This window comes from Macaca nemestrina, chromosome 15 (assembly GCF_043159975.1).
Source record: "Macaca nemestrina isolate mMacNem1 chromosome 15, mMacNem.hap1, whole genome shotgun sequence".
NCBI classification, from domain to species: domain Eukaryota; kingdom Metazoa; phylum Chordata; class Mammalia; order Primates; family Cercopithecidae; genus Macaca; species Macaca nemestrina.
Genome location: NC_092139.1, coordinates 58,197,947 through 58,219,551, shown reverse-complemented (window position 1 = coordinate 58,219,551; position 21,605 = coordinate 58,197,947). Strand labels below are relative to the sequence as shown.

The 21,605-nt window shown below is 49.5% G+C and overlaps 1 protein-coding gene across 9 annotated transcripts in view; it reads right to left on the bottom strand.

The window, feature by feature from the left end:
* The window catches only part of LOC105486740 (synapse differentiation inducing 1), a 248,122-nt gene that overhangs the window by 53,422 nt on the left and 173,095 nt on the right, over nucleotides 1-21,605 (bottom strand). For 6 of the 9 annotated variants that reach the window (XM_011749784.3, XM_071079749.1, XM_011749785.3 and 3 more), the window contains one exon: nucleotides 690-1,869. The exons of 2 other annotated variants lie outside the window; for them this stretch is intronic. In XM_011749784.3, the coding sequence (XP_011748086.1) occupies nucleotides 1,711-1,869 (159 nt within the window). In that variant the 3' untranslated portion in view covers nucleotides 690-1,710. Of the gene's footprint in view, nucleotides 1-689; nucleotides 1,870-10,951; nucleotides 10,985-21,605 lie in introns of those variants that run through there. One more of the 9 variants, XM_011749792.3, reaches the window with a different exon arrangement.

The window sequence follows — 21,605 nt, the reverse complement described above, 5'->3', positions numbered from 1 at the left end:
CCAAGATCACAGAGCTAGAAAGTTGCACAGCTGGATTCAAATCCAGGTTGGTTTGAACCTAAACCTATGCCCTCCATGGCTGGTGACTCTAACTCCTACAGGGATGTTGGCTGGCTTCCCTATCTACTTCTTAGGGTTAAAATCCTATAGTCCCTGTGAACCATCCAGTAGAGACAAATGCTAGATGGATCTCAAATTTGACCTGGGAAGACAGTGCTAATAATTTTCAGAATATTAAGTGTTCAAGGTCAAGGAGGACAGTGTCAGGAAGAAGGATCAAACCCATAGTCCTTATTCCAGGGCAGTGGTTCTCAACCTTGGCTTCATGTTGCAGTTACTAGGCCACATCTTGACCAATCAAGTCAGCCTAGGGCTGACCCAGGCCTCAGGAATTTGCCAAGTGCTGCAGGCGGAGCCACTGTCCTGGAGAGGGGGGTCTCTGCGTCCACTGAGGGGATTAGGACGATATTTATCAGTGGAAACTGAACCGGCAGGGACTTCAGTTCTCCTGGAGACCCCCCTACTATTTCATAGGTGGGGGCCTGGGTGGCTCTGCAGTTCCTTAAACCACAGGGGAAAGTATAAATGAAACCCAACGACAGCTATTCATCAGAAAGAAAAGTCTTAAGCGAAAAAGCTAAAAGATAATTTTTTGTTAAGTAATGAACACTCGTAAAACAGCAATGAAATGGTATTAAAATGTCTGTGATTACTTATTTCTCAGCATTCGTCTGGTAACTTAAGCAGCATGAAGCAAGAGTTGCACTTTAAAAAATGACAAGAAAATAGCTATTCATTTAGTCGACAGAGTAAGGCCCATCTCGTTTCCAGGATCACTAGTTTCTGCTTATGACGGGGTGAGCATCCGCCAGCGCGGTGATTGGGAGGCGCCCCTGTGTCTTTACGCTGAGGCAGTGCCCACGGCTGCAGTGCCTTGAGTTTCTGGAGCAACCGTGGGGCTCTTTCTTGAGGAGTCTTGGGAGGGGCGGTGGCCTGCCTCCCCATCCTAGATCAGTGAGGTCCCAAGAGTGCGTATTGCTGCGGGGTAGCTGTGGAGTGAGACACGTTCTGGAGTGGCTCGACATCTTGAGGCTGGGGTGGTGTGAAGGGAAAGGAACAGGGGCAGGTCCCGGGCTGGCTCTGCTTCCAGGGTCAGGCCAATGGGTCTGCAGAGCAGTGCGGCGGGGCTCCTGCCAGCCATGGTGTCACCTCTTTCTTCCCAGCCCCATTCTCATCTTGCAGGGAAGGCGTGTGGACTCAGGAGGGGCACAAAGGACTCCAGCAGGGCCACAGACAGAAGAGTGATGTGTCCCTTGTCCTCTGCCTATTGCACCATGTTCCATAAAAAATAAACGCTTTTTTGGACTGTTTGTATATTGCTCATGCGGTGGCACTCTGGGCACTGGCAGGCTGCAGAGAGCCGCGCTGCCATTCATCCACCAGAATCCATCCAGAGACAGCCTTGCGGGCTGGGATCTTTGGAGCTTTCCTTTGGAAGGATTAGCAGTGCCCGTCTGTCTGGTGCTCTACACAGTGCTGTGAACATGAAATTAAAGGATAAAAACAAAAGAAATTCATGGGTAGGAAATCCCAGGGCTTCGTGGCGTCTTTTGGCGATCATTTGTACTGTACAGCATCATGCGGTATGTCTGCTTCCTCCACGTCCACACAGACCTGGCCCCGGGCGCTCCCCCTCCGTTCGCAGGAAGCTCACAGGTGGTTGTTCTTGGAGAGGTAGGCGATGAGGGCCACGGCCACGCCCACATAGACGCCAGTCCCAATGGTGATGGACAGCACTGCCAGGAACAGGGCCCGCCGGGAGCTGGTGCTGGCCTGGTGCAAGTCCCCCTTGGCTACGGCTTTGTTGGTCTGCAGAGTTGGAGAAGGAAAAGGAAGTCATGGTAAGCAAGTTGGAACAAGCAGTGAATGGAGGGCTCATCTATGGCTGCTGATTCAGAAAAAGGCATTGTCGATGCAGAGAAGGCTGAGGGGGAAACTGTGCTCACACCTGCTGTGACCAGGGCAGTTCTCTAACTGCAAGAAACGAATGTGGGGCTGGGATCTGCTGCTGTTCCCCCACACCGCAGGGAAGATAGACTTCTTTTCTACTTGGCCCTGAGGGAATAAGAGAAAACTGGGAGTAGCCCAACTGAGTTCCACCAGTGTGGGGTCTGGGATCTCCAGCACCAGTATTGAGGGATGGGCTAGATATGACTCCTCCAGTGCCGCTCTTTCTACCCAAGAACGGTGTGCTCATTTATTTGAATAACTCGTAATTTTCTAAAGCATATTCCTACCTATCTGTTGAATCTCTGCTACCCACTGGAGGTGTGCAGAAGGCAATGACAGCTCTCATTTCCCCGAGAGAAACTCCGGCATAAGATCATGAAACCCACTGGAGGACGCCTGAGACCTTCCTCCTCAGCTGCCTTGCCTGCCATGGCCATGAGTCATTCACTTCCCGACCGTCCCCACCCTGGACATGGCTGGCGTTAGTAAAATTCATCCATCAATAAAATCATTTGATATAAAAGTAACAGCTATATTCCTTAGTGCTCAATGACATAACCAGGTTTTGGTGTAATCAAATTCATGATTCTTGGGGTCATGAGGAGATAGAAACACGGAGGTTTTGGAGGCCACCATGGAGGCACCACCAGAGTAAAATGGCTCATTTGGCAGATGGGGTGGGAAGCTACCAAGGCACTGAGCCCCGGGAGCCCACGTGATGCTGAGGAGGGTCGACCCCAAGCCACTGGCGGGCCCCCTGTGGTCAGGACTACCCTGGCAGAATGTCCTAGCTCACTCTCATGGCCATCTCCACAAAGCCAGATTTCTACCGGGTCCCGTTTCCACCTAAGGTCAGTGACATTCCTAGGTTTTATACGTGAGTATGGGAGTCGGCATGTTGTTCGCTCAAACACACCAGCTGAAACATACCAACACCTCTTCAGTGGACCAGAAAGGCTCACACTCAGATGACTCATGACGAGAACCTGCATCTTCCATGGTCTCTGAGCTCTGGAAGTCTGTACCACGTGGGGAAGGGATGCCCGCCGCTGCCTGACTTCCTTCTCACTCCCCTCGCTTTGGGATCCTAAAAGCTAGTTTTTGTTTTTTTCCTCCCCAACTTTTTGTCTTGGAACTGAGCTTGAGAGCTCACTGTGGACAATTCTGGAGGGAGCAGAGGTAAAGGGATGCAAAATGGAAGCCTCTTAGGACAATGAATGAATAAATGAATGAATGAATGAATGAAGTTGTGACGAACCCAGTCTGTTTCATGCGGCAGCGATCCCACACAGGCCCACATCTTAGGATACAATTTCCTCTAATTGCCTTTCCTTAGCACTAACTCAAAGAGCCATCGCTCATTAGGGTCATGGCTGTGTCCCCGCCATAATCACCAGCCTTAGTGCTATCTCCATGGCTACACAAAGGGGTGCGGAGAGGAAGGCGGAGTCACTACAGCTGCCTGGGCACCTGCCAGCAGCATTCCCTGACCCCTGTGGGAACACCCATGCTGGGCTTCCTGAGCTCATGAGGACTCACACATCTGAGTACCCACTTGTGGAATAGTTGCCTTCCTGCTCACTGGTAAGCTCCCCGAGGTAGAGCCCCTGTCTCTCTTGTGTGTTGTGGTCTCCCTGGGGGCCTGGGCTGGGCTCTGGGGGGATAGGGGGAATATAGTACTTCTCTAACTGGGGCACAGTCCCAGTCTCTCTGGTGGTGTTGAGGAGGAAGGCAGTGGCATGGGGCTGCCTCTTGACCTCAGTTCTGGCCCAACTCTGCAGGTTCTGCACACACACGCACCAGAGCTCTCATGCCTAAGCTGGTGTGTCTGCTTGAGAATCACATTTGTTCTTTATTCTCATTCTCCATGCTGGGGGAACTCGATCCGCAGGTTTATATGTTTGGCTCTAACAAGAAACCTAGGGAATGTGGTGTGTTAGGGGCCTGATCGCTGATGTCAGAAATAGCAAACAGATGCAGCCTTAGCAAGCAGGCTGCCTTCAGCAATGTCACTCGGCATCTGCGTGTCATAGAAGCCAGAGTTCCTGGGGTGCCCACTCCCACAAGGCAGAGACGTCATTTACATACACAAAACACACAACATGGTCTAATGAAGGTGATTACCTGACGTGAACCTTTTGTTTTAGAAAATGGATAACTGTGGCCGCGAAACAGCTTGCTCATTCCTTTGACAGGGTGCAAATGGGAAGACATGTTTCCATCCTGACAGCTGCTGGATGAAAGCTCCCGGCTATTTGACAAAGTTTTTTGCTGTGCATGAGGGCAGGGCAACTTGACCTGAGTCCAAGAGTCTCTGAGCTGAAGGCAAGGCTTTGTGTGTAGGTGCAAAAAAGTTTGTCAAGATTGTTATTTCTTGTGGTTGGGCTTTTCCTTCCCTGCCCTTTTGCCCAACAGGTTGCAAGTAAAGTTTGTGACTTTCTTTATTGGCCTTTCGTTGGAAAATAAGTGCAGGTGGTTAGAAAATGCAGGTGGTTGGGGAAGCCCCAAGTAGTGCCTGGTGCCTGCACCTTGTGCCAGCGGTGGGCTGGGGGTGGGGGCTCAGCAGGACCCAAAGACACTATTTCTGCACCGTGAGGGCTCTTCAGAGAAAGCGTTTCAGCTCACAGCAGACAGAGCCTTAACAACCCAGGGCACAAGGGCTCATTATTGGGAACGCAGGCAGCAGCCAGGCTCCATCGGCAGGGCTGGCTGCAGGGCATCAGACACAGCCCCCAAGGGAGATGTCCTGCAACCTGAAACCCTCCAGGCGCTGAGCTCCTGCACAGCCCACATTGGAGCATGATGTGTGCACTGCGGTTCTGGAATTAAAAGACCTGCTTTCTCTTCCCTAGTTGCAAAGATATGTAGAAGACCTGAATTTTAAATTGAAGAGCAAAAGTAAACGTGCGCCATAGCAATGACAGTTATGGAAGCACCCCCTTCCAGTCCCTCAAGTGCAGTGCTGTTCACACTGAGGAAATAAAAGTTACAGAAGCAGAGGACAGACAGCCAGAACGAATGTGCTTTGGCTGAAGTTGTCACCATCCGAACTGAGGTCCAGCCACCTTGTACCACCGCTGGGTCACACATCCTTAGGTAGAATGGTCACTACCAAGTGGCCAAGTCAAAGGAACTGGCTGTCAAAGGACCGAGCGCTGTTGATCCACATGTAAAGGTCATGCTGCTCATGGTTTTGTGATGAGAAATGACCAGTTTGTGGAGGGACAAAGTCAATTTACGTTCCATGGGTGTTAGTGTTTAGTGCTGAAACCCCCCAGCAATTCTCTCTGGTGGAACCCCTGCCCTGCAGATTGGCCACATTTTGGGGAATGGTTTTATCTGAAGGGAGTAGCTTCTTGTGGAGGTGGCAGAGAGGTTTGGGAGTGGGTCCTAGGCCCTGCTTCCTTCTGATGCACCTGGTGGATCCAGGTCTTGCTCTAGTTGGGGGAGTGGCCAAGTTGAGTGTCTCCCCTTCTCATGCCCACCTGAGGTCCCTGGTTTATCCAAGAATGTATCTTAGCACATGCTGGCGTGCTGAAGGCCTGTCCCTCCCTCCCTTCCTCCTCCCTTCCTTCCTTTTTCCTCCTCTCCCTCCTTCATCCCTCCCTCCTTCCTCCCTTTTTTCCTCCCTCCCTCCTTCCTCCCTTTTTTCTCCCTTCCTCCTTCTTCCCTCTTCCCTCCCTCTTCCCTCCCTCCTTCCTACCTCCTCTTTCCTCCCTCCTTTCTCCCTCTTCCCTCCCTCCTTCCTCCATCTTTCCTACCTCTTCCCTCACTCCTTCCTACTTCCTCCCTCTTTCCTCCTGCCTTCCTCCCTGTTCCCTCCCTCCTTCCTAACTCCTCCTTCTTTTCTCCCTCCTCCCTCCTTCCTTCCTACCTCTTCCCTTCCTCCTTCCTACCTCCTCCCTCTTCTCTCCCTCCCTCCTTCCTCCATCTTCCCTCTCTCCTTCCTACTTCCTCCCTCTTTCCTCCCTTCTTCCTTCCTCTTCCCTCCCTCCTTCTTACCTCCTCCCTCTTTCCTCCCTCCCTCCTCGCTCGGTCTTCCCTCCCTCCTCTCTCCCTCCTTCCTCCCCCTTTCTTCCCTCCCTCCCCCTTCCTCCCTCCCTCCTTCTTTCTTCTGTTCACTTGCTCTGTAACAGGAGGTCCAGCTGGAAGCTCCACCCCAGGCTCCACATCAAAAGAGACACACCCTAGGATGGTGACAGGGACCTCCCTGCCCCCACCCCCAGCAGCCTTTGCCTGTTTTCTAAATAAGAGAGCGGAACCAACTTAGATGCCTCAAAGCCTGTGCCTTCACAAAGGGTTTGGAGGCTGAGAAGCATTTGGAAGGACTGACAGTTGCTCAGCCTGGGTTCCGTCCACAGAAGGCAGGCATTTGTTTTTCACTCAGGCTGCGGGGGCGCAGCTGCCACGGGACACTGTGGGCTCCATGCATGTCCAGCACTGCGGGCGGATGGCCAGCCGGTTCCTGCCTGGAGAGTCTGCAAGGCGAACGGCTGGCCAGCAGTCTCAGGGGTGGGGCCAGGAGGGTGCGACTCTGTGGAGATGGCCAGGCCTTGGCTGGGCCAGGAACAAAGGCTGACACGGTCCCCAGGGACCAGACATGGTCTTAGGTCCCGTCCAGTAGAGCCCAACTGAGGGGCAAGTGGACGGACACACAGGGCCTGTGCAGCAGGCTGAAGCTGGGCATGTGAAGGTGAGTGTGGGCCTGAGAAGAACCTGCCAAATGCCCAGATGAGAAAGCAAGTCGTGTACGAGAGCATGAGCCTCTTGTGACAATCTGAGTTGGGGGCAACTGTGACATCTCTGTCCCCTATCTGCTCCTGCCAACCACACCTTGTCCACAGGGGCAGACACTGTGGCTGACAAGTGGGAAGGAGGAGGGGAAGAGAGGAGGCCCCTCCTCTTGAGGCCAGGCCTACTGTGTGTGCACACATGCCCAACCCGGGATGCTTAGCACATGCATGGACCCTCCAGCAAGGCCAAGACACGGCCAAGAGGCAATAGGAAGTGTCATGGAGAATGTGGGAAAACTAAAATTCCCCTGCACTCCTGGCGGGATGTAAATTCATGCCATCACTTGGGGAAATGGTGAGCATTTCTTACAGCTGAACATATAGATACATCACACAACAACAATTCCACTCCCGTAAATGAGTGGACATTTATTTGTGTAAATACCCAACAACAATTATTCATGTGTTCACAAAACACATCTGTAAGAATGTTCAAAGGAGTCTGACTCATGGTTGCCCTGCCCTGCAAGCCCAATGAGTGCCAGTGATAGAAGGGCAAGCCGTCATGGCACCCAAATGGTCATGGAATAAATCTCAGAGGCACAGTGATGACCAAAAGAAGCCGGACTCGGCATCCTATTATCTACAGCACAAAACAGGCCCAAGTCGCATCTGTTGTTGGCGTGGAAACAGGTTCATGGATACTTCTGGAAAAGAACAGTAACTGGAAGAAAGCATAGTTGAAAAAAATCTACCTTACTTTAGAAATGAATTCTATCAATAATTAAATGAACAGATAAGAACCACCTACAGAGAACAGAGAAACTCATTTTATAAAACTGATAAAATCTTGATGCCAAAACCAGAGAAGAAAAGTCAGAGAAAGGGAAACGAGAGGCTGACTTCATCTCCGAACACGGATGCAAACGTAATTGTCAAGGGCAGGTGCTGCCCGGCTCCCTCTGCAGGCCTCTCCCCACCTCTCCCTGATTTTCCCTTCGCTCTGGTTGTATTTGCAGTGGCCTTTTCATCACCTGTCACTGTTTCAACACTATTCATCTTCCGGGCCACAGCTTCTCCATGGTATCTTCCCAGCTGCCTTAGGTCTGGGCCCTCATGTCTCCACCCAGCACTCAGGCACTGCAACGTTGATGCTAGCCTCTTTGCTGAATGCAGGACACATCACCCACACCTGGTAGTGCCCAGACAGGGCCCAGGGAGTGTCATTCATGACCACATGATGATGAAGACGGCAGACTTTCCCCCTACCGTGTTCTCAAAGGTAACTCATGCTCTCCAGAAACATTTCCACGATGTGCAGAATCCCATGCAGGCAGGCCCCAAATCATGGCTGGTAGTCACTCACTGGCTTTATGCAATCTACAAGCTACTAAGGAAGATAAAAATAGGCGAATCCAGAAAGGAATGAATTATGTCCAATGCTTCTTTCTGTGGCCGGTGACACCTATTAAAGGGAAGCCCTGTGGGCTCAACAGGGCATAGGGAGGACTTGGCTCCAGTTCTGGCAGTGTGTCACGCTCAGCAGGGCAGAGTGGGAGGGACTGGCAGCTTCTTGGGTAACCCAGGAAAGGAGCGGGCGAGAAGAGCTGGAGACCAGGTAGCAGCTGGGGAGGGAAGGTCCACATCAGAGCCGTGCAGAGGCTCCTGGGGGACGGAGATGCTGCTTGACCGTGCCACCTGCTGAGTCTACAGGGCACTTGGGGCTTGGCTCATGCTACTGCAGAACTGAATTTTAATATTACTTAATTTTAACTAATTTAAAAGTAAACAGTTGCCCGTGGCTGGGGGGTCCCACACTGGACAGCATGGATCTGGGAGAAAGCAAGGCAGATGACCCCGCCAGGAGAAGAGCCTGTGGTGATGCCCGAAGTGAAGCTCCGGGCGTTTCCGGGCTGTGTGCTGTGCGGGCCTTCCCAGGCCCCTGGGAAACAGGCTCCACACCTGCATGCCTCGTGGGAATCTCTTTCACCTTCAGTGAGTCGCTGGGGTGGCGCTGGGGTGGGGGGTCATACTCCACACAGTTCAACGTCAGGGTGGAGATAATGAAACAGCTGCAAGATGAAGGACATGGGGGTGACCGTGGGAGGGGGAAGCCCCTTGAAACCTGCAGGTCACTGGGGGAGGGCTTTCGTCCTCGCAGGGCATGGCCGGAGTGCCTGTCCACTTCAGGAGTCCACAGTCTGCAGCTCCTGTGTGGAATCTGTCACGGGAAGGGGCACCGGCCATCAGGGACCCAGTTCTCAGTGACCCCGTGGCAGAGTCCACTCCTCCAAGTTCTAGTCCCCTGCCACGTCACTACCTGCCTTTCTCTGAGACACCCTGGAGATGTCTGAAGTGCTGGACTCTGGGCTGTCTCAGACAGGCCAGGACCCACTGGCTGGCATTTCTCTTCCCTCTTCATGGAGTTTCTGATGAGCTTTTGCTTGTCCTTTGGCTGGAAATTATCCACTGTTGTTTGAGGTTTTGGAAAAATCATGTTTTCTGATGGCTACCCCGGCTGCGTTGTTTCTCCTGCAGTCAGTTTTTAGGAGCAAGGTCGATGTTTCCACAGTCTGCATCCTCCATGGACCAGGGCCAGCACAGCTGGGGGTCCTCAGCAGTTACGCCCTCGCCAGACACCTGCCTCCCGAGATCTGGGACCGGCTTCTGCAAGATACTGGCTGCCTCCCGAACTATTTCTCTGGAAACGTATTGCATCACGGGTGTTTTATGGTTCATTTTCTTTCCAGTACTGATACCTGTCTGGCTGGATTACATTTCTTTGCATTATTGTAAAGGTTATTTCCATTATTTATCATCATCTAATGTTCGCCGTGCAATGACAAAGTACTGAGAGCTGTACTCGACAAAGAGGCAGATTCAATATTCTTAATGCGGACAGAAAGAGAAGCTGAACAGCAACTACAGGAACGGGAGGCTTCTCAGGCAAAGGGTCTTACACGCAGACCCCCCAACACACGTTTGTTTCCTGCATGTGTTTAGGCCCAGGTCTATTTTTATGACCTCTCACCCCTGCTTTTTTAGCAACCCTTATATTGTAAGCCGTAAAAAAATAAATCTTCTGATGTTAGTTAGGTCTAAATGGCAGGGAGGCAATGGACTGTGAAACCAAATGTACCGACTGTTGGTTACAACCCAACTCAAACACCAGAGGATGGCTGCGTCACCACCTGGGTGCCGGCACTGATCCTCTCCACCTCCTGCTGGTCTGAATCACTACATCCAAGGGAGGGGACTTCCTCACAGGGAGGCGTCTTGAGTGTCTTTGTCCTCAAGGCCAGCCCCTTCTGTGGATCTCAATTTAAAGAGATCACCATATAACAACATCATAAACATAAACAGGAACTGCGGCCGCTGCGCCAGGCTGCTGCTGGACGGGGGAGCTGCTATCATTTACTCCATTTGCTGACTGTGTTCGACCCTCCTTGCAAGGCTATAAAGGAATACCTGAGGCTGATAACTTATAAAGAAAAGAGATTGAAGTAGCTCATCCTCTGGAGGCTGTACCGGAAGCATGGCGTCAGCATCTACTCCACTTCCTGGGAGGCCTCAGGGACTTTTCACTCATGGAGGAAGGAAAACCGGGACCTGACAGGGCCAGAGCAGGAGTATGACAGCAAGGGACAGGAGGGGCCACACACTTTTACTCAACCAGATCTCAGAGCACTCAGTGTCTTGAGGACAGCACCAAGCCATGAGGGATCTGTCCCCGTGACCCAAACAGCCCCCACCAGGCCCTACCTCCAACACTGGGGGGTACATCTCAATATGAGATTCGGAGGGGATAAACATCCAAACGGTGTCACTGGCCTCTGGCCCTGGCCAGGGAGAAGCTGGCCTTCGTTTCTCACAGATTCAGGCTTAGCTTGCCTGAGAGGGAGGGGGCTGCGGGGCTGGCACTGCTCGAGTGGGAGCACACAGAGCTCAGGAGGAAGCGAAGCAGAGACGGGAGCCCCTGAGGAGGGCGAGGGGCACTCATGATCTGGTCCAAGAAGTGGATTTCCGTGTCTGGGTGGCTTCAGCTCGTTCCTGCATCCTGGCGCCCTCTGAATGCTGCCCATGATGCTTCACCTTCCTCCAGGTGAGTAGCTGGTTCCACCCCAGCAGCCCAACCTCTGCAAACGCCTCCTGGCCCTCCTCACCAGTGCCCCTCAGCACGCCTGCTTTCCTCAGGGTGCCACGGGGTCCAGCATGCAGGCCGTTTAGGAATAGGAAGGATCCTAAAATCGTGAGATATTCTATTATTACATCAGAATTACGGCTAGAATCAGTGGGACTGACAACTGTCACTCTCCTTATTCGTCAGATCCAAATAGCAGTAAATGGTCACACACTTTATACTGGCTTTTCCTGTGCCCTTCATTCTTCTTTAAAATGTGATATATATCTCCCATATGACTGTATACCATGTGGAACACTCACAGAGAAATGCTCTGTGCATCAGTACACAGCTTGGGGAAGGCCCACCACATATGTAACCAGCATTGGCACTAAGAACAGCACCATATAACCCCCAAGGCCTTCCTGTGCCCCCTCACTGTCCCTCATCCTTAGCGGTGCCCACTTTGCTGAATTACAACAGCCCACATTCTGTTTGCCTGCTTTGGTAGGCCCTATAGGTCCCATAGTACATGCACGATGGTGTCTGAGTCCTCTGCTGTGGGTGTGAGACTCTCCCCTGTGTGTGCAGTGATGGACCATCCGTTCACTAGGCTCTTGTTGCAGGAATGCACTGCAGTCTGTTCGTCCATTCCCCTGTGGAAAAGCATCTGAATAGTTTCTAGTTTTGGGCTACTATGGATAGCTCTGCTATGAACATTCTAGTCTTTTTTTTTTTTTTTCTGATGAGTATATAGATGTATTTCTGCTGGCTATATAGCTAGGAGTAGAATTGCTGATAAGTATATGTATATATTTAGTTTCTAAAATAATTTTTATCATCAAAGGAGTATGCTCAAAGTGTTTGGTAAAATACATGACACCAAAAGATGTATAAAATAAAACACCAGCAGCAATGTCTTTGGATACTTCTCTACCTCTGAGGCTCTTTCCCAAAGACGCATTTTGAACTTTGTTAGTGGATCCATCTGGTATTTACTTCTTTCTTAAGGAGTTAAGCATATTTAATTTCTTGATTTATCAATTTGTCAACTACCTATCACTGACCGACTATTCTGGTGGATGAAGAGTTCATTTTCTTGGAAACCTCTGTCCCCACCCCCTTTGTCACTTCTCCTTTCCTTCATCCCCTAATATGGTCATTATTTTGACTATGCACATTGTGTTCACTGCTAAGCCAAGTGCACTGGTTTATGCCTCTTTTCTTCTGGCTTCAGTTGCTGTAGTTTTTACCACACCCATTAACACCCTCTCAATACAATTTTTCAGGCTATAATCAAACATATCAGATGACCTATTAATTCCTTCTTATTTCCTGGGACCATACTCCTGGCATTCTGCTCCATTGAAGCTGATTGCTCTTTGATGCCTCACCTTGGAAATTCCTTTTGCTTCCCTTTGACGTTACAGTTTTCGTTTCCTAGATCTCAGGTCTTATCTCAGGGAAACTTGTCCCTGCAACACACACTGCAGAAGCTTTCAGAACATCAGTGCATGGGAGGCAGTCTCTGCATGCCTGGAATGGCCATATTCTACTGCCACATTTGACTGACAGTTTGGAAAAGTATAGAATTCCACTTTGGAAATGATTTTTCCTTGGACTTCTGAAAGCCTTGCCCCATACTCTTCTCACTTCCAATACTGTCAACAGGTAGCATCATCTTTATACCCCTTCACTTCAACAGATCTAGCATCATCTTTATATCCCTTCACTGCTGCAGCTGCTCCTTCTCTCTAGAAGCTCTGATGGAGTCCCCTGCCACCTAGGTGTTCTAAAATGTTGATTTGAAGGGCTTTGATGTTCAATGAATTCTCTAACCCACGCTTGCTTGCCTCCTTCCTTCCTTCCTTCCTTCCTTCCTTCCTTCCTTCCTTCCTTCCTCCCTCCCTCCCTCCCTCCCTCCCTCCCTCCCTCCCTCCCTTCCTTCCTTCCTCCCTCCCTCCCTGTCTCCCTCTCTCCCTCTCTTCCTTCCCTTCTTTCTTTCTCTCTGTCTCCCCTTCTCTTGCTTGCTTTTGTCATTGTCTACCTCTTTCCTTTTGTTGTACTTTATGGGACATTTCCTCAATCGTTCTCCAAGCCTTCTATGGGATAGTATTTGGGTATCATATTCCTTAATTTCCTTTTGTTTACTCTTTTTGTTTGTTTACTCTTTCTGTTCTCTCGCTTTTGCTTTTACACAACTTTCCTTTTTGGTTTCAGGAAGTTGATTTCATTCCTTATCTCTCTGAAAATATTAACTGTATAGATTTTTTGAAAGACACTTTCTACTTCCTGCATTGTCTCTCTATCAATCAGAATCCTTCCCCTGACCCTCGCCCATTTGTTCAGGTCTCTCTCTTTTTTTTTTTTTTTTTTTCATGGTACAGGTGTTCTTAAGTGTCAGGAAATCACTGGCTGTTATTTAACATTGAGGATCACCAACAGGCTAATCAGATGCTCTGCATATATGGCACTGATTAACTGGTGAGATTTTCCATAGTATTGATTAGGCTGCAGGCTGTCTCTTAGATTTCTTTAGCTTCTGTACAACAGCATACATTGTACATTGGTCTTTTCTCTGGGGACTGTTATAGGCTGAATTTTGTTCCCCCAAAATTATATGGTGAAATCCTGGCCCCCCATACCTCAGAATGTGACTGTATTTGGAGACAAGGTCTTTAAAGAGGTGATTAAGTGTAAATGGCATTGTTAGGAAATGGCATTGTTAGGATGGGCCCTCATCTGACATGCGTGGTGTCCTTACAGGAAGAGATGACGCGGACACAGAGGGATGACCCCGTGAAGTCGTGACAAGAAGGCGGCCACGTGAAGAAGAGTGGCCTCAGGATAATCCAGCCCTGCCAACCTCAGGCTTCCAGCCTCCAGAGTTGACAGAGTTAAATTTCTGTTGTTTAGTCACTCAGTCTGGCATTTTGTTGTGGCGGCCCTAGAAGACTAACATAGAGACTTTTCACTTTCTCTAGGGACAAATCCCCCAGCCTCCTGCCTTGGGGTAAGAGCCAGGGGGGCTAAGGAGCACTGTGGCCTGGGCATTGGAGGGGCCGGGCCCCACTGCTCATCACGCTGTGGACTTTGGTCTGCCCTCGCCCCTCCCACCCCGTGCTCCGAGTCACCAAGGCTGGAGGCATTCTGACTGGTCACCTGCTGGGATGAAGAAATGTCTGCCACTGAGCCCTGAAGATGGGAGACAGGACTGGGTGCTTTACCTGTTACAACTTAGAAACGCACTGCTTTCAGGTGGATGTCTTCGCCACGTCTTGCCTCATACCTGGAGCTCCCCAGCCCTGCCTCCTCACGGTGATGGTGGAGTGGACTGGCTGATTCCTGCTGCTGTTGTCACAGGGGCTTGCAGACTCAGCCACACTACACAATCACCACTCCTTTGTGAACTTTCGTCTTCCAAAATGTGCTGACATCTTTGTTTCCTGTTGCTCCATATCCTTTTTCTTTTCCTTCATGGTTTCATACCTTATTCTTTTACCATAACTTAAACAAAGATTTTATGAAGGAGCTGACATAACACACATGTTCAAGTGCCACTAGAAACTGATCCCTTTGTTCTTAATGTCTTTCCAGCTTAGGCGGGGTCCAGAGGTGACTCTGAGACAAGGGTAGGAGGGCAAGCAGCTTCCTTGGAGGTGATCCCAGGAAGTGCCATTAAGAAGGTAGAGAGGTGAGACAGGGAGGCAGAGGAGCCGGTGCAGGGTGGGTGAATGAGCAGGGGGTGGCTGTGTCAGCCCCACTGCAGACTTCTGGAAGAATATTCCCAGGGGCTCCCCTCCAGGAACAAGGAGTCTGGAATATGTAGCCCCAGTCTCCTCCACCGTTGCTTGAGGTCTGCTCCCGTTTGTTCACCTCCCCACATTTCTGGCCCTCCCCTGCACATGACCGGGCACCCTGCTGTGAGTGGAGTAAGCCTCCAACAGAGCCATGGCGGGTATTTGCAGTTAGAGCCATGAGTGCAAAGGGAATACGGGTGCAGCGCTGGCGTCATCTGCTGTGTCTCAACCAATTGCTTTGTCATGTTTCCATTTCTCCCATATCACAATCAGCTGAATGAAGAATCACATTAGGCCACTTGGAAGCTGTTAAACTTACTGGAATCACAGCCAACCACAAGCAGGCTGAGGGCTGGACCAGAGCCCAGGGTAGGACAGGCAGAAGCCTCTTCTGATGGCTCTTCTGACTTGTAGGCTACAGTGGGGGAGCTCATGTAAGTTTTGTGAACGTTCCTCAGTAAGGCATCCTGGGATAAGGGGTGAATTCTGGTAGCTGAAAACAAAATTAGAAGGTTCCAGGAGGAAGAGAATTTTGAGCAGAGGCTAGAGATGGGTGTGTCTTTGGCTGCACCTTGCATCTCACTTGCGGGGAGGAGCCTCAGCCTGTTAATGCTTCCCTTTCAACGCCTCTGCCTGGCTTTCCCATCAATCCTATTTCCTGGATGCAACCCGAGGGCTCATGCATCATTCTGCAAAGATGACCGCTCTGTGGGGAGCGGCGACTGTTCTAAATTATCTACTGCTGGTAACAAATGGTTCCAAAGCCTGGTGGCTTGAACAACAACCATTTTCTTCTGTCTGATAATTTGTGGGTCAGGAATTCAGATCAGACCAGCTGGTTGACTCTTCTACTCCATCGGCATTAACTGGGTCACCTGATGTGGGGTCACCGGTGCCTGGACTGCCCTGGGGTGCCTGAGACAGCTGCACTCATACCTGGTGCCTGGGCCTCTCCAGCACAGTGGCCACCGCTAGTTGAACTTCCTGTGTGGCAGCTCAGGGCTCTGGGTGAGTGTTGCAGGGGGGAAGCTGCAAGTTTCTCCTGGTTATCAGCCACAGGAGACTCAGAACATCACTTCTGCTGTGTCCTACTGGTTACGAGTGACTCAATGGGGCCAGCCCAGATTCAAGGGAAAAGGATGCAGGAAGCAGGTCAAGAAACGCGTGGTCATCTTTAGTGTACTGCAGTGACAGCCACTCTCCTCGAGTGACTCCCCTTTCACATGGTGGCCCAGGACGGGAGGCTTTGCCTATGAAGAAGCGCCCTTAGCTCATTATGTATTAGACTTCTAATCTGCACAGCTAAGTAAATTTCCTTTGTTTTAAATATACGTCAAAACAACTCCTATGTGTGCTTTACTGATTCAATCACAAACTTGGCTCATGTGTGGTCATTTATCTGCCTTTGCCACTCCTTCTGTAGCAGGACTGACTGCAACTTTAGGAAATTTGGATAGGCCCTTGGTGGGGAAGTTTATAGTGATTAACCCACCATCTCTTGCTGTATCCCCTTTTTGACCAAGAGATATATTTGTGACATTTTTGTGGCCTTTATTGACAGTGAATGCAGTCTGTGGCCATAGTTCTAAGGTGATATTTGGAGAATGGCCCTGGTAAGGATCTATGCTTACAGTCAGCCTCTTTGCAGGGAAGCAAAATAGATAAATTCAAGAGTGTTGGCCTTAAGAGTAAACACATGTGAACAAACACAAACAAGCTGAAGTGATAGGAAAACACAATAAAAACAAACACACATATGAATATAAGGAGGCCGAGGCAGATGGATTGCCTGAGCTCAGAAGTTTGAGACTACCCAGGGCAACATGGTGAAAACCCCATCTCTACTGAAAATACAAAAAAATTAGCTGGACATGGTGGTGTACACCTGTAATCCCAGCTACTTGGGAAGCTGACTCAGGAGAATTGCTTGAGCCCCGGAGGTGGGGGTTGCAGTGAGCTGAGATCGCACAGAGTAGCACTCCAGCCTGGGCTACTCTGTCTCAAAAAAAAAGAAAGAAACAAGAAATAAGAGTCATTGCGTGGTCCTTGGGAGCCCTTGGGAGCCAGAAGTGAGCTGTAAGAAGTACAAGATACATTGCATTTTCAAGAAACACACATTTGTTTTCATACGATGCAACAGTCCGTTTCCACACATACTGCAGAACCATTACAGCTGGCAAGAGCACACAGGAAACGCTGTCCCAGCTGGGAGGCTGGGCTGGTGCACTGAATTCTGAGACCCGGTGCTTATGGTAAAGAGAGGGATGTTTTTCTCACCTGGAGAATTTGTACAACATATAAGGTTGAATCTTCTTTAATTCAAGTGGGAAAAAAAAAGGATGGAAAGGTTTCCACAATCGATTTGTTTCATTTGACTCCATGGTGCTGCCCATGTACGTGATGCTGAGTGGGAGCACACAGGCAGATACACACCATGTGAACTGAGGATGGACAGCTCACTATGGTCGGAGGGCTCGGCACAAACTGGATGGGCCATTTATTTCGAGCACAGCTGGCAAACTTGCAGATTTCTGTTTATAAACGTAGTGCCTCCTGGAAGGCAGACACAGCATTGTACAAGTGCTACTTTCTAGCTGGTTCAACTCTTTATGAGTTTGCTTTCACAACAGCCTTGGGGACTGGTCTAGATGACACGTTACAGATGAGACAATGAAGACTGAGAAAGTGTAAGCGACAGAGTCGAACTTGCTTTCTGAACCACACCCAGTGCCCTGCTGCCTGCAAGCTACCCCTATTTTGGGTTAGTGGGTAACTGCGACCCAGGGCCTGGCTGACACAGGGGAGCTGTGTTTGTTGGCCCTCCCATGCCCATGCAATCCATCTGTTTGTTGCACAAAATGTATTAAAGATGAGTGTATGCCACAGGAAGCAATGGCTTCCTGCATTTTAATTCATTTTATTTGCATTTTCTATTTTAATATTTTCCTGTTTTAAATAAAGTCTTTTACATTTGGTACTGTCACTGGTGTTTATCTGTGAAGTATGATAGGTCTTGCATTCCAGCAAGATGGCCAACTGGAATGACATGGGTGACCCCTTTCACTGAGAAGGCACAGAAACTATGTAGCCAATGGGTAATTCATTTCCAGGAGTCAGGACTTGGGGTGTGTGGCTGAGTTTCTAATGCCTTGAGGGGAGACAGGACATGGTGTTTGCTCCAGGGAGAACTCATGCATAAATCCCATAGCCTCAAAGAATTCTCTCCATGACAGAGGACTAGAAATTCCCCAGTCTCCACCCCATGTTAATAAACCAGCAAGTAAGCTTTGTGTCTGTCCTGGACCGTAAGTGAGCAATCCAGACCTCAAGTCAGGATAACCATAGGCATGGGCCCTGAATTTATAGATACACGTGTGCAAGAGCCCTGCTGAGAAGTTAAAATATAAATGGATCCAGCACTCAAGCCCAATAAAACAAAAGGATGTCTCTAAGGATGATGACAATTTCATAAATTAGAGCTCATAGATTTCCAGCAGGGGAAAAACAAATCCTAGATCTCAATGGAACCACCAAAGAAAATTATAAACTGAATGAGGGGGGTTAACATAAAAATGATGGTCAGCTGATTGTCCACCCAAAGCAGAACTATTACTTCCAGGTGGCTCACCTTCAGCTGTAGGGCCCCCTGCCCACCACCTCAACAGGATGTCTCTAGATCTCACACAAACATTGCGTCCCTGGAGGAGGCTTCCTTGGTCCCTGGTTCAGGTCATGCTTCCCCGCACCATGCTTTCATACAACTTTGCATTCATGACACTTACTAAGTGAATGTTCATTTGCCCACTAGACCGTAAGCTCCAAGGGAGCATAGGTCACCTTTTTGCTCACCTTTTTTCAACACTTAACATAGCACTCTGCACATGGATGACATGAATGAAGGATATATCCAGGATATAAGTGAATAATAAGAATCAGTACCTTTTCCAACAGAAATTCAAGCAGCATGCTGGTAACATGAATACAGCAATAGTGTCCTCTGCAGACGCTGGCCTCCACCAGCTGTTAGCATCCCAATGTTGACTGCTGAGATGGAATCTGGCTGCTGTGTCTTGGCCTCTATGTTGCTGCACTTGGCTTGGGCACTCATTTCTAACACTCAGTTCTTACTAAGAAGACGGCTTGCTTAGCACAGTTGGATCTGAACTTCTGAAAACTGTTTGCCTCTGCAGCAGAGAAGCAGCCCTTGCCAGGCTGGTGCTGGTCTCACTGCTGGCCCTTCTGGCCTCTCCCTGGGGAGCCTCCCTGCTTTCAGACTGGATGCTAGCAACCAGGGATGTGCACTTCCTAGTTCCACTCCTTCAGGTTTTTATTTTCCTGCTGCAAGAGTTTCTGACATCCACTAACCCCAAATGTGTGATAATATAGTGAGACAAAGGAAATCAGACTTCGCAATTATTCTACAGTCAAGTGAAGTGAAGATTCGGTAGTTGGAGTGGACACACTGGGAAGGTGCCACATGCTCTGTATGTCCTCAGATCCTTGGTGACACCAAGACACACACTGCAGGGCAATGGCAGATCATAAACCTCCACAAACCTCCTCTCTTAAAAGGAAAAGTGCCCACTTCAAGAGAGGGCCTTCAGTGAAGCTGAGTTTGTTTCTTCATTACCCAGAGGCATGTCTGTGAGCCAAACTGCTATGGGCTGCATGTGTGTGTACCACCCCATCTCCCAACTTCATATATTGAAGCCCTAATTCCAATGAGATGGTATTAGAAGGTGGAGCCATTGGGAGGTGACTGGGTTTGGATGAGGTCATGAGGCTGAAACCCTTAGGATGGGATCAGTACCTTTCTAAGAAGAGAAGACAAAAGAGTTCTCTCTCCGCAAACCAGTGAGGACACAGGGAGAAGGTGGCCATCTGCAGCCTGGAAGACAGCCCTCCCCAGAACCTGACCATGTACCCTGATCTCAGATGTCCAGCTTCTAGAACTGTGAGAAACAGATGGCTGCTGTTTAAACCACCTAGTCCACAGTAACTTGTGACAGCAGCCCAGTCTGACTGATGTGCTGCTCAGTCTATCCCCAACTTTTCACAATACTCCCTTGCATGTATCTAATTGCTAGAAAAAAAATCCACCCATTTCCTGAGATTTTAATCTCAAATGAAAAAGGGCACTTTCCTTTGGAAAACAGGTTCCAGCTTGCTGGGCCTTCTTAACTGGGATTATTCTCGGAATTGTGTCATGGTATCGCCTGCTCCATCTGGTTCCTTGCAAGCTGCCATTTCAGGGCTATCCTGATATTTCCATATGAAATTGACAAGTGCCTCTCCTTTTCCACAGATGCCTGTGAGCCCACATACCCTGTGCTGCACTTTGGGATATCCATCATTCCCCTTCCCAAAGAAAGTGTTTGGCTCAAAGAGGATGTTCATATCATACTGCTTTTTCTTTCCCTAGTGAGAAGAAACTTGCCTCTGAAGCGTGAATTGATGGCATATATACCCAAAACAGATTCCCCTGATTCTGCCACATGCACTGCCCTGTGTCAACTCCAGGGAAGCAGGTTTCAAGCCATCGAGAAGGTGCTGCCGTGTACCCTGCCCTGCCTGTGTGTTCATATGGCTCTCAACTGTTTAGTTTCTGGGTTCTCTGATTGGGAGCAAGATGCAAAATTAAAAGTATATCTACATTGACTTCTTTACTTAGACCTTTTAATGAAGTGCCAACTGTCAGGTGCAAGCTAACAAGAATCTGCTTCTTTGGAATGAATTCCAAAGGAAAGATAGGAAATTCTCTTGTACTGAACTCAAAAGAAAAAGATTCAAAAGACTACATGAGGGTTGCTGTCTTAGTCCACTTTGTGTTGCTATCACAGAATACCTGAGGCTGGATAGTTTATCAAGAAAACAGGTTTATTTGGCTCATAACTATGTAGGCTAGAAAATTCAAGACTGAGCATCAGCCAGGCGTGGTGGCTCATGTCTGTAATCTCAGCAGTCTGGGAGACTGAGGTGGGTGGATCACCTGAGGTCAGGAGTTTGAGGCCAGCCTGGCCAATATGGTGAAATTCCATCTCTACCAAAAATACAAAAATTAGCCTGGAGTGTTGGTGCACACCTGTAGTCCCAGCTACTCAGGAGGCTGAGGCAGGAGAATCACTTAAACTGAGGAGGCAGACATTGCGGAGAGCCGAGATCATGCCACTGCATTCCAGCCTCGGCAACAGAGTGAGAGTGTGTCTCAAAAAAAAAAAAAAAAAAAAAAGACTGAGCATCTGCATATGGTGAGGAGGACATCAGGCTGCTTCAACTCACTGCAAAAAGTGGAAGGAGAGCCTTGAAAGCGGTATGCACGCACAGAGATCATGTGGTGAGAGAGGAAGTGGGGTGTGCCAGACTCTTTCTAACAGGCAGCTATCGAAGGAGCTCATAGAGACAGAACTCTCTCACACCCAGGGGAGGGAATTCATCTATTCATGAGAGATCTGCCCCCTGGACCCAAACACTTTCCACCAGGTCCCATTTCCCAGTATTGCCACACTGGAGATCAAATTTTAGCATGAGGTTTGGAGGTGACAAACACCTAAGCCATAGCAGTCCCTGGAGCAGTCACTGGGAAATTACCGTTGTGTATAGGCAGTGTTGCTTACTGCAATGTGTGCACGTTCCCTGGTCTGTCCACAGTCCTCTAGGTATTGGAGGAACATGCATGGCTTCCTCAGAGCTGCATGTGGGGCTTCAAAATGAGATGCTGGACTTGAAAGGGCAGGTCTCTACCCTGACATAAAATCTGACTGAAGAGGGGCTCGTATGTGAACTGAGGCCTTCCTGGGCAAGTGCATGCTCCAGCTCTCCTCTCTCCAGGTGGATGGAGGTGGCTCTGTGTGGGACAAGGTTACATGATCACACTCCCACGGGAAGCACAAGCTTGGCTTCTATCCAGGTGAGAAGGGTGCCTTGACTCCTGCAAGCCATTGC